Source organism: Neltuma alba, unplaced genomic scaffold (assembly GCF_004799145.2).
Source record: "Neltuma alba isolate B1F8T4 unplaced genomic scaffold, ASM479914v2 tig00012644_pilon, whole genome shotgun sequence".
NCBI classification, from domain to species: domain Eukaryota; kingdom Viridiplantae; phylum Streptophyta; class Magnoliopsida; order Fabales; family Fabaceae; genus Neltuma; species Neltuma alba.
Window position 1 is genome coordinate 29,599 of NW_021637080.1, and position 13,729 is coordinate 43,327.

The 13,729-nt window shown below is 35.6% G+C and overlaps 3 protein-coding genes and 1 pseudogene across 4 annotated transcripts; all 4 read left to right on the forward strand.

The window, feature by feature from the left end:
• Nucleotides 1-4,792: 4,792 nt before the first annotated feature.
• Nucleotides 4,793-5,206, forward strand: LOC114729534 (S-protein homolog 5-like). Its single transcript, XM_028916549.1, has one exon. The coding sequence runs from the start codon at nt 4,793-4,795 to the stop codon at nt 5,204-5,206; it is 414 nt and encodes a 137-aa protein (XP_028772382.1).
• Nucleotides 5,207-6,415: 1,209 nt separating this feature from the next.
• LOC114729535 (S-protein homolog 2-like) lies at nt 6,416-6,835 on the forward strand. Its single transcript, XM_028916551.1, has one exon. It carries the CDS (start codon nt 6,416-6,418, stop codon nt 6,833-6,835), a length of 420 nt encoding a protein of 139 aa, XP_028772384.1.
• Nucleotides 6,836-7,557: 722 nt separating this feature from the next.
• Nucleotides 7,558-10,510, forward strand: LOC114729530 (surfeit locus protein 2-like). Of its 2 annotated transcripts, XM_028916542.1 has the most exons (6): nt 7,559-7,845; nt 8,562-8,659; nt 8,823-9,119; nt 9,632-9,668; nt 9,775-10,029; nt 10,316-10,510. In XM_028916542.1, the coding sequence occupies exons 1-5, from the start codon at nt 7,613-7,615 to the stop codon at nt 9,854-9,856; spliced, it is 747 nt and encodes a 248-aa protein (XP_028772375.1). In that variant the 5' UTR covers nt 7,559-7,612; the 3' UTR covers nt 9,857-10,029; nt 10,316-10,510. The 2 variants fall into 2 exon arrangements, with proteins under 2 accessions (XP_028772374.1, XP_028772375.1); XM_028916541.1 differs by lacking the exon at nt 10,316-10,510 and having other exon boundaries at nt 7,558-7,845; nt 9,620-9,668; nt 9,775-10,066.
• Nucleotides 10,511-12,764: 2,254 nt separating this feature from the next.
• Nucleotides 12,765-13,717, forward strand: LOC114729529 (GDSL esterase/lipase At5g14450-like; annotated as a pseudogene).
• The last annotated feature ends 12 nt before the right edge of the window (nt 13,718-13,729 follow it).

A 13,729-nucleotide genomic window follows, 5' to 3' on the forward strand; every position in this document is an offset into this window, starting at 1 on the left:
AATATGCTTGTAATTTTGTTGTTTTTATCTGAACTATTTATTGCTTCTTTTCAACTAGCAGATGCTTGTAAAAGAGAGGAGAAGAGCTATTTTTAGAAACACAACCATTGATAAATGAGCTATTTTATTCAATTTTTTAAAAATATTATTAGAAAAAAAACTTTCTGTTCACCTACATATTTAAAACTCCTAACTAAAATAACTTACGTTTCTTAGTATGAAAAAATAGGTATTTTTGGCCCGAAAAACAAAAGGAAAAATAGGTATTTATTTCTTATATAAAAGAAATCAAGGAAATAGTGTTTCTAATATGATAATCAACTGAAAATACAAGAAAACGCTAACGATTCCTAATCTGGATGAGATCAACTCAACTCGTAGTCGCATGAACTCTGTTCCATCGTCAAAATCAGGAGTACTCAACTTTTTCCTTAAAAACGACGGCTTCGAATATGAAGTCTATGGTACTACTGTTAATAATGATCGGCGCCGCGACGTTAAAATGTGGGACGGCGTTTTCAATCCTTCCTCCAAGAACGACGGTGTTAATCCAGAAAATGTTAAGTAAAGGTCAGGATCTGTCTTGCAAATCGAAGGATGACGATCTTGGACAACAAATCATTTAATGTAGAGGAACCTGGAAGTTCAGACTCAGGCCAAACTCTCTATGGGACTCAACGTTGTACCACCGCCAATTCTGGTGGCCGCCGCATAATCCGCCTTACCGCTTCGACATATACCGAGACGGATGAGATTCATGGTGCAAAGTATGTGCTTGGGTCATTTATGATTCGGGACTTCGGGTCCTGGCATTGGCGGCGCTTGCTCTGCTTGGGGTTCTGCACCTCAGTTCACAGCTCCTGCCCAATAATCTGATCTCTCTAATGTAATTAATTAAGCTTATTCCAAAATGACCCCTCTTAATTTCCCTCGTCATCTTTCTTGTTTTCTACTCCTTCCGGTAGTGTATATAAGTTTTAAAGAATCAAGTCAGGTCTAATAAATTAACAGTTAAAATTAGTTTAAAAATAATAAATATTAGTTTCAGAAAATATTTGGGTCTGCCCGTAACTGAAGGCAGAGTGGGGTTTTTAATAAATCTCTTTGAGATCCAACAGGCACCACCAGGATATAAAGATATTCGAGATCATCTTCTCAAATTTTGTATTGATAGTCATCAACAATTCTCTCATTCCTTTCCATTATGGAAAAATCAAGAGATTTTCATAAAACTCCCCTTCAAGAAAAATGAAGACATCAGTCCCACAAAAGCCTCTCATCCAGGAATGAATCCAGAAGATCTCAAGCTCGCTAAAGAGGAATGTGCTGCAAAGGTTCTTCCGTATCTTCCGGACGTATTCTGACTATCACTCCCGCCTATGTCTCATCTAAGGGAGAACCTCCTATTGCTTGGATAGACCAGGAAGCTAAGCCATGTTATGTGTCTCACATAAATGGCCATTTCATTTGGGATCATACACCAGAGGAATGTGATCCTGACTGTGAGTGTGATACACCTTACTGGTGGGAAGCTTCTGACCATAATAAAGTTACTTCTAAGCCAAATGTCAAAGTTCATATTCTTCCAGGAAGATATGAAAAGCCAATTCCTGTTATTGCTTTTATTGATACTGGAGCATGCAGAACCATCATGAATCCTGATATTCTTCCCCCTGAAGCATGGATCCCTTGTGATCAACTTTTCCTTACTGCTGATTCAAAACCCTTCAAGATTGAATGGATCACTCGCAGAAAGATTGGTATTCAATTCTTTCCAGGATGTGTTCTATGGACAATAAATGAAAAAAATAATAAAAAAGAATATATGAGAGTAATATTAATAAGGAGGAGGGAATACCAAATATAGTCAATTAAGAGTAAAATAGAAAAAAAAAAAAGAAGAGAAAAGTAATAAAAACACAAACAAATTCAAAAATAAAACTTATATTTTAGATCTAACGCTTCTCCAAAAATAAAGCTTATATATAACATGGGGGAGTATCATGTATCAAATGAGAGGTATTATTGAAAGTTTATTTTTCTTCTAAAGAAGATTACAACTGGCTTTAACTGAATTCATTGATTATCTGCAATTCTACCGAAAAAATGTCTCATAAATTCAGACGGACAGAGTAAACATAAAACACGATGCTACTACTATACATCTATTTTTAGGTTCTGAAGAGTCAACTCATTTATTAAACATTATGCAATGCAGAGAAATTGAGTGCTTAATGTTAATGCAACAATAATACAATGAACCAGAACAATGAAAACAAACACAATAAATATTGTTAATGAGGGCCAAATTACAATGCCAATGCAAGATATTAATAGCATTAACCACATGCCAAAAGTATTAATGTTAGTGTTACTCCAATTAAATGTGAGATCTTTATAATTAATGTTACTCTCTCTCTCTCTCTGTCTCTCTTTTTGTCCCCCTTGATCTTTTTATACTTCTCTAGTCCAATTTATAACTCATTTCCAACATATTTCATATAGGTTAAGGAGGATCTTAAATTTCATCAACTCTCATTTAAAATTCAATAACTTTTCAACTTTATTCCTATTTAATATATATTATACCTCATGTAAATAAAATCAATATAATAATAAATGAAGGGTAAAATTATATATCCATGCAAAAAGTTTTTCTCAGTGCTTCATAAATAGGACAAAAAATGTCTCATTTCTTTGCCCTATAAATAGAATCAGAAGAGTGAATTATATCTAATTACTTTATTAGAATTTATTAGAACTAAGGAGAGATGATTGACTCATTAACTTTACTTGAAGATTTTTTTTTCAACTTTATTGCTGTTTAGGAGTATTTAAAGAGCTAGAGACACTGTGGTAGATTTAAAGTCTCTTCCTAATAAATTGTAATAAGAGAAATATTTATAAAAAACAACTCATCCCAAACGATTCATATATAAAATAATCGTTTTGTTTCGAAAGGCTCCCTATGTTCGAAGAACCAATAGAGTTAATAGCGTACCAAGATGATTATTATTGTCACAAATCACGATGAATACAGATCAGTATAATTAAATATAATTAGTCAACTCTCAGCTCATAGTCTATAATTAGAGAAGGCTGTGAGGCATGTCAAAATGTTGCAGAGTCTAAGGAAAACAACTGTTAAGATCAGAATGTCTCCGTCCATGAAATATCTTATTGTTCTGCAGCTAACAATATCTGTTGCAGTATTGATGAAGGGTGGGAATGCGTCTTTATTTCCCAAAAGAACAGCAGTTCAAATCATCAATAGCCTATCGAATCACCAGAAATTGACTCTTCATTGCAAAGCCAAGGATCAAGACATTCCAGAGCAAGTTCTGGAGGCGGGAGCAATGTTCGAGTTCAAATTCTTTAAAGACCCGTTTCTGAATGATACTCTGTATTTCTGCAATTTCAGGTGGCCAGCAGATACTTCGTATCACTACTTCGACATATACGTGGAGGAACGGGACAATTGGTGCAATCCTTGTACTTGGAACATAAAAGAACCAGGTCCCTGTCAAAACAAGTGCTTTCCTTGGAATCCTCCTAAATCGCAATAATCAACAGTTGCTCCTTATGTATTGGCGTTGCCATATCTAATGGACGAATGTATCAACTTCTCTATATATATGATATTTGTTTGAGATGACATTAGAATAATGTGCCTGGCTTCTTCAAGTGTCGAATCGAATTGTTGGCTAAAACGCTCGTTTAATATGTTATGAGTAAGTGTGTATTGTGATGTTTGAAGCGAAGGGATTGATCTGGGTTCATTCCTACACGGAACAATCTAAATGAATCAGCAATACACGCTTAGCAGTTTGAAGCATTGCTGAGAAAAAAAATTAACAAATAAGCATTAATTACTTTTTAAGTGATTTATATTTTAAACGAAGTCATTCTTCTAGGAGAAACTTATATTATGGACTGGAGGAAGTATAAGCCATGTCCAATCAATTCATGTGAACTGATAAAACAGATAAAAATATTAAATTTTTCGTAAACTTCAAGTGATTTTCAAATATTACTCCTACTAACTACACTAAACTCTTAATATTATATTATCCCATATCCTTATCATAAGGCACCTTCTATAAAAAAAAAAAGTCTTATTAAAAATTATTAAATGAGGTATTAATTACACCTTTTCAAGGTCACCCCTTCCTATTTCAAATCTCATTTATTGCAACATGTTTAATTTATTGAATACTCCCCTGGTCATATTTATAAGACAGAGAAAGAAAATATTTTTTTTGAGTCTATTTATAGGGTATTGAGAGAAATTTTTTTATATAGATATATAATTTTATCTTTTATTTATTATTGTGTTGACTTTGTTTACGTGAGGTGTAATATATATTAAATAGAGATAAAATTAGAAAATTATTAAATTTTAAATGAGAGCTAATGAAATTTAAGATTTTTCTTAGTCTGCATGAAACATACTAGAAGTAACTTATAAATAGGACTAGACAAGTATGATTCATGGTATTAAATATGGGTAAATTTGATATTTTAATTTTTAGACAAAGTCAATAACTTAATCACCTTTCTACTCTTCCTCAATCCTCATTGCCTTTAGTAAATATATGCATATATGGGAAAAAGAAAGTATTTAATACTCCTAAAAGTTAAATCTAATTAAATTTCTTTTTACAAAAATCAAAAGCACCTTCCAAAAAATGCCCTATATATGGAACTGGAGGGACCAAGTAATGTACATCGGAGGAGATCATTTCAATTCATGTTAGGTTATACTGCATAAGAAGGAGAGGGAGGAAACAAGATGGCTCCATATATGAAGTCTCTGCTTCTGGTGGCAGCAATAGTAGTTGCAATGTCTGAAGGTGGGGAGGCGTGGAAGATAAGATTTGCTCCCCTAACGGTGCAGATCCAGAATGGTTTGTCTCAAAATCAGGACTTGACGCTTCATTGCAAATCCAAGGACGATGATCTGGGAGAACACACCCTACAAAACAAGGCAACCTACGAGTTCAAATTTTGGCCCAGGTTTTTTGTTCGTACGACGCTGTTTTTCTGCAGCTTTCGGTGGCCATCAGATACTTCGCTTCACTACTTCGACATATACGTAGAGGACCGAGACTGGGGGTGTGATCCTTGTACTTGGAACATAGAAGAATCTGGTCCTTGTCAAAATAAGTGCTTTCCTTGGAATTCCCCAAGTCCTAAATCACAATAATCAACAGTTAGTGGCTCCTATGCATTGGCGTTGCCATATATGCCAACTTCTCTCTAAATATATATGATATTTGTTTGAGAAGAAATTAGAAAATAAACGTACCTGGCTTCAAGTATTGAATCGAATTGTTGGCAAAAACGCTCGTCAAATGTGCATTAACAAGTGTATGTTGAGATATTTGAGGCGAAGAGATTGATTATCTGGGTTAGTTCATAGCACATGAAACCATCTAAATGAAGCGGTGACACGGGCCACGCAGTTTGAAGCAAAAACGAAGCATTAATAACGGAGTAAAGCACGAATGCAAATGAGGACGATTCTTTAAATGCAATAACTGCAAAGTAGTAATAGTACAAGTGCAAGATGTTATTAACACTGCACTGATAAATGTTAAAGAATAATGTATTCCCACGGTATGTTTTTATCTCAATTTAAAATCACTTATAAGTAACTTTTTAATAATTATTTATAAAATATGAGATAAGTACGTGAAAGTAATTTTATTTCAAATTACATGAAACGTGTTTCTAAGTGATTTGATTCGTGATTATTAATGGAAACAACTGCCATCTTTATATCTCTCCCTATTTATTATAAGAAACAATTTCGAGACATGTCAATTTTTTTAATTAGTTTCCTATTTTACTCTCATTAATTAATTATATTTTTAATATTCAATATATTTCTTATCTCATTTTTCGAAGTATTATTGATGTTAGGGGGAAAAAAAAGAACAACACTACTAAACCCTTAACATCATACTAGTTCTTCCGGTCCTTATCACAAGTCACCAAATGAGATATTAATTACATTTTTTTTTAAAAAACCTGCTCTATTTAAAACCTTATTAATTGCAACATCTATGATTAATTGAATGAATTAATTAATTTGAAAGCTTATTTTATTTTCAGGCAGAGTTAATTAATAACCTGGCAAACTTTTATTGGCTTTGATGAGCTAGTCAGAGATGCCGAAAAATAATAGGAATGGACGGAGTAACCCCCCCTTTTTTTTAAACTATCCCTGTTAAATATAAGTGCATATATGGAAAAAAAAATATTTAGCACTCTTTAATACTAATACTATCAAATAATTTATTTAAAAAAGAATCAACAACACCTTCCAAAAGAATGTCCAGTATATATAGGATTGAAGGGAGTGACTAACGCAGATTGGACAAGATAAATTCAGCTCATGGGAGGAAACAAAATGGCTCCTCCGTCTATGAAGTCTTTGCTTCTGGTGCTAGCAATGGTTGTAATGGTGGGAGGCGGAAAGGCATGGATTATAAAAGCTCCAAAAGTAACAGTGAAAATCCAGAATGGGCTGTCTCAAAATCAGGACTTGACGCTTCATTGCAAATCCAAGGACGATGATCTCGGAGAACACACCCTACAAAATAAAGCAAGTTACAAGTTCAGTTTGAGGCCCAGGTTTTTTATTCACTCGACACTGTTTTTCTGCAGCTTCTGGTGGCCTTCAAACACTTCGCTTCACTACTTCGACATATACGTAGAGGACCGAGACTGGTGGTGCAATCTCTGTGCTTGGACTATATCCGAATCAGGAGCTTGTATCTACGATGAACTCACTCGCCAAACTGATTGCTATCCTTGGAATTCTGCCTAATAACAATATCCTCATCCACACCAAATTATCAATATATATTACCCTAAGCTCATCTTTAATTGTTGAAGCAATAGATCCTTAATTTCTTCCCCCAGGTTGTGACTTCTATTGACTTTGAATTAATTTTTTGAAAGTAATTTTATGAAATCAGTTTTGGTATTTATCACTTTAATGAGTATCTTAAATTCATGAGATGTGAGGCGTCCGTATTTTATTTGGATAATCTGGATTTGATTTTTTTATTTTTTATTTAAAATAATTATTTTAACATATATAGAATATAAAATAGAAATAATCTTTTAAGTATCATTCTTTTAAAAATAGTTTTTATTTAAAAATAACTAATTAAAAAATTTAAATCTAAACCATTCAGATTATATATAAATGGTTCAAATATAATGAGTTTAAAATGCTCATTAAAATGATGAGCAGTGAAATTGGTTTCGTAATTTTATAATGTTTAAGATAACATGTGAGAGGAGTTTTATCTAGACGTGTATAAAAATACTCTTTTTTGGATGCTTTTACTACTTATCAAACACCCCTTATCTTTGATTAAAATTGATTAAAGACAGATAAAATATAAGTTTCAAAAAAAATTATAGAAAAAAAACGAGTAAGAAAAAGAGATGTAAGAAATTTGTATATTTTATAAAATATATAAAATGGAAGGCAGAGCACGGGGCTTTTGATACAAACGACATCGTTGGCGGGCTCCACCATTAGGTCTTTTGTGCAGTGCTTCTGGCCTTCGGGAGGGACAACGAGGCGCGAGCCATGGCGATGGCTGAAGAGAAGGCGGGTAAGGAAGGTTTTGAGCTGCTGGGCTCGCCGACCTTCAATGAGCTGGAGAATGGTCGCTTCAGATGCGTTGAAACTGGACATGAACTGTTCGCCAAGGACATGGACTCCTACTCTCACAGCAAAAAGTGCCGATTAGGTCTCATTGACTTTGCGTTGTCCCATAATAAGCCCCCTTGCAATATGTTCAAGCAAGACCCACTCTCCCGGTAAATTCCCTTCTTGTTTTTTTGTATAAGAATTCATTGCCATCATGGGTTTCCATGGACTTAGCTATCATATGTTAACTTCCAGGCGGTTTTGGTTGAAACCACACTCTCCCTTGGTCTGTGTGTGCTATCTTTGGAAATCAATGGAATAGAACTCTTCAGGATTTCATTTATTCTTTTCTTTCACCTTCAATAAGGTCTGTGTAAACGCACTAAGGGGATATGCCCAAGCTTGACTATAGAACTCGTTCCTGGTCCTTGTAAGGGAGAAAACTCACATTTTTATCGTCCTTTTAGCTGCCCAAAAGGAACAATGAATTACAGCTTACCGAAAGAACTGGCTCGGTTTGCCTCAACTCCATCAGATCCTAACATGTTAATCTTCGTTCTCACCTCTCTATCATCATTTAGTCCATTTTATTTTCTATCACGCCATTCTAAACCATTCCCATCCTTTCCAACAATTAAACGGGCTATAAACTGTTTCCTTTTTATAACTTTGAAAAAACCGGTCGCTTATCTAAACCGCCATATCTTTGAAGGTCAGAAGTGGAAACTATTCGCGAGGAAGACCGATAGCGTTTCCAATCCTCAGATGGAGAGTCGAGCTATCGACTAGGATATAATTTTATTTATTTTATTATGTGTCCGTTTGTTCCTTGGATTATTTATCAATGTCAGACTGGCATAACATAGGCATAGGTTCCGCATTGCAGTTCAAAGTTGATATGTAAATTGACTGGAGACACCGTCAACAAGTCAGAGGAACATATCTGGAAGCATATGAATGGGAAAAGATTTCTCAATAAACTAGGTCTGTCATATACCCCTCACTGTTTTAGGTCTTTTGGAATCATGAAAAATTCCAAATAATTTAGTGAGGTTCTGGTTTCTCAGTATTACTCATGGGTTAATATGTGAGTGCATGAGAAATTTGTAGATATTTATCAACTAATGTATTTGGCTTATAAAAGCAGAGCAAAAGGAAGCGGAGAAGTTGTCATGTGATGGAATGGAAGAAGAAGAGAGCAAACCAAGGCCACTAAGTGCAGATGGTGGGAAGACGGATAAGAAAAAGAAGAAGAAGAAGGAGGACAAGGACATTGAAGATATCAAACCTGAAGTACGGAAGTCTTCTAATGAGGACAGTGACTCTGAAGAGGCAGAATTCTGGATGCCTCCTGTTGGAGATCGCTGGGACTTTGATGATGGAAGAGATCGGTGGGGTTCAGGAACAGAGTCGGAGCAGGAAAGTGAAGAGGCCAATGAAATCGGTATGTTTTCCGCTCCTGCTCATTTCAATTGATTTATTATCAAGTTCCATTGGCTGTTTTGTCAAGGTCATACAAAGTGTTGACATGGCAGAAAATTAGTTTTATATTGGTTTATGATATGAACAAGATAATATGGTCGAGAATGAAAGCTTCCAAATAAATGAAATAATTGATATTGGGAATGAGGGGAAACTAAGATATGCAGAGACTGAATTACCAATAAGTAGTTGTATGATGGAACATATACAATATAAAGATTCAGTTAGATGCACTATCTTATCTTGTCTGCTTTTGGGGGGGGGGGGGGGGGATCTTATTTTGTGATAACACATAAGTGGATTATCTTGTCAATAGATCACGTGAAGTGACTACGTTTTGTTCCGATGGATAGATCAGCTTTTAAGTCAGTCAAGCTCAAGCATTACTTTGGTTTCTCTTATGTTTTTCGTTGAGCTCATACAAAAACTAAATTAGTAATTGGGCTAATGATAGTATCGCAAATGTTGCTGCAGATGGGAATTCCAAGGATTCGGAAGAGCTATCTTCTCGGTATGCTGTGTTATCATGCAGTGGATGAATTACATTTAAGACTATTCTTTGTTAAATTTGTCGTTCAAAGTATCTGTTGGACTTAGCTTTTCCCTTTACATTGCAGGACAAAAAGAATGTCTATAGAAATAGGACCCAGTAGCTTTGCCTCAAGGAAGAAGAAAAGTAAGAAGGACCTCCAAAGCTAGTATCGGCTGGTAATATCAGTTTTGTGGCTGTGCTGTATAGCATGGAAGATGTAGGACTGGGCTGACAGTCCATAAACTAAATTATGTCAATGGAGGTTATAAGCTTGAACGAATAGAAAGTAACGGTTTTCAAGTGAAGCATATTCAAGATTGAAGGCTATACATTATGTTCTGTAAGATAAATGACTCTTAACATTTTTGTTGGTTGCAGCTGCTTCGTTGCTATAGTTGCCGCTCTTTTATTCTTTGCTTCTTTGGGACTGGTAGCAAGTTTCACCGTTCATGTTTTAGTCATTTCAGAATTTAATTCATGATTTCATCTGCTACAGCCTAATAGTCATGGATCTTCATTTGATGTCTTGCTTGCGATATTCGTGTAAAGCCTTGTAACTTGCCAAAGTGAAGCACCATGTATTAATTAATAGACGATCTCATTTTCGACCGCTTTGATCTACAGAGAGACCCCGGATCGTTGAAGCAAAACGAGGGGAGAATCTTAAGGAGTGCAGACTAGAGCAAGCCAATAATAGTATAGTCATTTAAATTTTATTTGACACCGCATAATTTTGCGTGGGTTGGTGGGGAAAAAATGCTTTTTGTCATGGCAAGATGTAATTTTGTAGAAGGTTTGAAAACCGTTTTATAAGCTCTCACTCTCAGTGTCTCTGTGGAAATTCTGAAATGGGCCATTTAATGTGAGATTTTTCCTTACGCTGGTGCTAGAAATATTAATGCGAACAGAGATCTTTCAAGAATCAGATTAACCAACTAGGCCGTGATGCTCTGTCTGGGTCATGTTGCTTGGCACGAGTTTGGGCCGGGGGAAACATGAACCAGAATACCAGAATGACACCATTGCAATCAAAAGGGGGAAATCATGCAACCCGAAAAGAGAACAGAAACGGGACTAGTATTTTTAGCTGTGGGTTTTCGTTTTCTATGATCACTTTCGGCAGTTATCATGTTATGAAGCGATCGAAATCCACTACCACTCCCGATTTTATTAATGTTCGTATGCTACACAGTCACACATGTCGCAGTAAGAGTGATGGATGAAAAAGGAAAATGCGATGATGGCGAGAGAGACGGAAGCTACATCTCTAAGTTTCGTACTTGTCAGAGTACATTTCTGTCAAGTCTGTACCACCCACCATCCCCTCCCCATCACATTACCTACTGTCCTCCCCCTGTTTTGCCTTCCCAGGCAACCATTTCCAGTTTACAACTACCACCCCAAAATAAATAAATAAACAACTACTTGCCCGAGATTACGCTCTTTTCTCCCAATTTAATGGCGTCCGTTTGTTTCATCAATCTATAGTAGATATGGATCTTGTTTATTGAACAAAAGATGATTCTGTTCTTGCTGCCGATTATTATAATTTTGATTATCATAATGGTGAGGCGTGCACTCTACTAGTGGGGCGACCTTCTTCGTGTTGTGCGGAGAGTGGAGACCTCAACAACCCCATCTCTCTTATCTGAAGCTTGATTTCCGCTCATGTCCCTTTCCCTTAATCATTTTGTTATTAAAATAATTACTCATAAGTCCATATAATATCTCTCTCTAATTAATTTTCTTATCTGAATCTATGAATGATTTTCACGTTATTATTTCCGTCATCCTTTCCTATATCTCTCATTCCCCAAATTCTCGAAGCTGGTATCATTATTTGTTGTTATAAAAAATTTAGTTGATTTGGTTCTCAAGATTCACTACGGTCAGAACCTTAACATTATATAAACTGCTTGCCGAATCACAGCATCATGCCCATCTGTGACGTCGTCGTCTTAAAAGATAATATAATTAGCGTAGCAAATCATGTGATGGTCCTAAAATATGGATGGAGGAAGAAAGGTGCGCGAAACAAAGGGAAGGAGAAGGAGGATTTCCTTCTAAATCCAATTAAATGCTAACTAAAGTAAGGAGACATGCTGAATAAAGCGTGTGGTTTATGGACTGACATTTGAATTTTTAATAAAAATTTGCATTTTTAATTCGTGGCAAACAACAAAATTAAAAAAAAAAAACCTTCAATTGCATTTTATTTAAGTTATTCGACTTTAAATTTCGGGACCACTATCATCACAGATAGAAGTTTTCAAATCATTTCAGTAAAGATTCAATCTCGCGTGATACGCAAATTAATTGAAAAACTTTGAACAAAGAAGAAAACTCCGGCTCATATGGGACAGTCCTTGTAATTATACTCCTACGGAAACCTGAAATTCCTACGGGTTAATGTGTTCATATGTGGACAACCTAGAAGCTTGTGTAACATTATTATTATATTCATCACTTCGATCAGTTCAACGTTTGTGGTCTAACCCTCAAGAAATTAATCACCATTATTAAAATCTTGTCGGTATCACGATAAATTTTTGCCAATGTTGTCGACTAAGCTTGTTGACACCCTGAAAATAAATTAACTTGTTTTTATAAAATTCTGACACCAAAGAATTGTATTCCTGCTTATATTTCAGAAAGGCTGAACATATTATCATAATTGTAAATTTGTAATATAAGAAATGCAGAACGGGATCTACCATCATGAGATTGTGCATTTAATAAGGAATATTCAGAAAAAAGAAAGAGGGACCCAATCAAAAGATAGCGAAGGGAGCTTCATTTTGTCAGGACATCACATTTTGTTTAGTTGTTCCTCATGAAATTAACAGGCAAGCAGGCCAGATCTTTCATTTCTTCCAATTTTAGATTCCTCTACTACTTCTATTCACCCTCATGTGATTATTAGCCGTTGGGTACACGAATACGTGATCACTCTAATTCTGCAAAACCATCCAATATTTTATATATAATATAAACACACGCACACATATATATAGGAAGCCTGTTGGAGAATAGGTTAGGCCTGTGAGCAGAACATAATGGATGTGACTGGTGGGATCATAGTGTTTTGGTTTGTGATGAGTGGTGTGAAGTCGGAAGAAATGGATTCTCTGCCATCTTGTGATTTCCCAGCAATCTTCAACTTTGGTGACTCTAATTCAGATACAGGTTGCATGGCCGCTGCTTTCTATCCCATGGCTTCCCCTTCTGGTGAGACCTTCTTCCATGAGCCTGCTGCTGGTCGAGCCTCTGATGGTCGCCTGATTATCGACTTCATCGGTATTTCTACAATACTAGTCTGTTTCTTCATCAATTCATATCTTTTACAGATACAAATCAATTATATGTATAGTATAGTATATAATACAATCGTATTCTTTTGAATCAGTTTCTCTTCTGTAATACAACTGTATAAGGTTTGGTTTGGCTTCCTTACTTCGTTTTGTAACTTGTCTCAAATGAGAGTTGTTTTATATATGAATGCAGCAAAGCAGCTTGGCTTTCCTCTGTTGAGTGCTTACGTTGACTCGATTGGAACAAGCTATGGGCATGGAGCGAATTTTGCAGCAGGATCATCAACAATTAGGAGGCAAAATAGAACCTTCTTTGATGGAGGCACCCCATTCACTCTTGAGATTCAGACTGCACAGTTTCATCAGTTCAAGGCACGCACCGCCAAGTTCTTCAATCAAACTGGTTGGTTCTTCTGGTATATATACCTATGCAACAACGCCTTTTTATATTCTGTTAAAACTGAGTTTGTCTATGATTTGCAGGAAATAATCCTGCCTGCAGAAGGCAGTATCCAAAACCAGAGGACTTTCCTAAGGCTATTTACACACCATGGATATTGGCCAAAATGATATTGCTGCTGCTATTAACAGAGCGGGCCAAGAGGATTCTCATGCTGTAATCTCTGATATTGTACAGCAATTTGCTACTCAAGTTCAAGTAAGTTATGCGTACAAGAAGAGTTAACCCTTTTCTTCTCATTTACACGTTTAAAAGCTTACTTTTTTTTC

Bases quoted from the DNA above. Each gene is read 5' to 3' on its own strand.
- LOC114729534 (XM_028916549.1), top strand. From the start codon at position 4,793: ATGGCTCCATATATGAAGTCTCTGCTTCTGGTGGCAGCAATAGTAGTT.
- LOC114729535 (XM_028916551.1), top strand. From the start codon at position 6,416: ATGGCTCCTCCGTCTATGAAGTCTTTGCTTCTGGTGCTAGCAATGGTT.
- LOC114729530 (XM_028916541.1), top strand. From the start codon at position 7,613: ATGGCGATGGCTGAAGAGAAGGCGGGTAAGGAAGGTTTTGAGCTGCTG. The intron at 7,846-8,561 runs GTAAATTCCCTT...TCCGCATTGCAG, and splicing joins AAGCAAGACCCACTCTCCCG to TTCAAAGTTGATATGTAAAT. The intron at 8,660-8,822 runs GTCTGTCATATA...TTATAAAAGCAG, and splicing joins AAGATTTCTCAATAAACTAG to AGCAAAAGGAAGCGGAGAAG.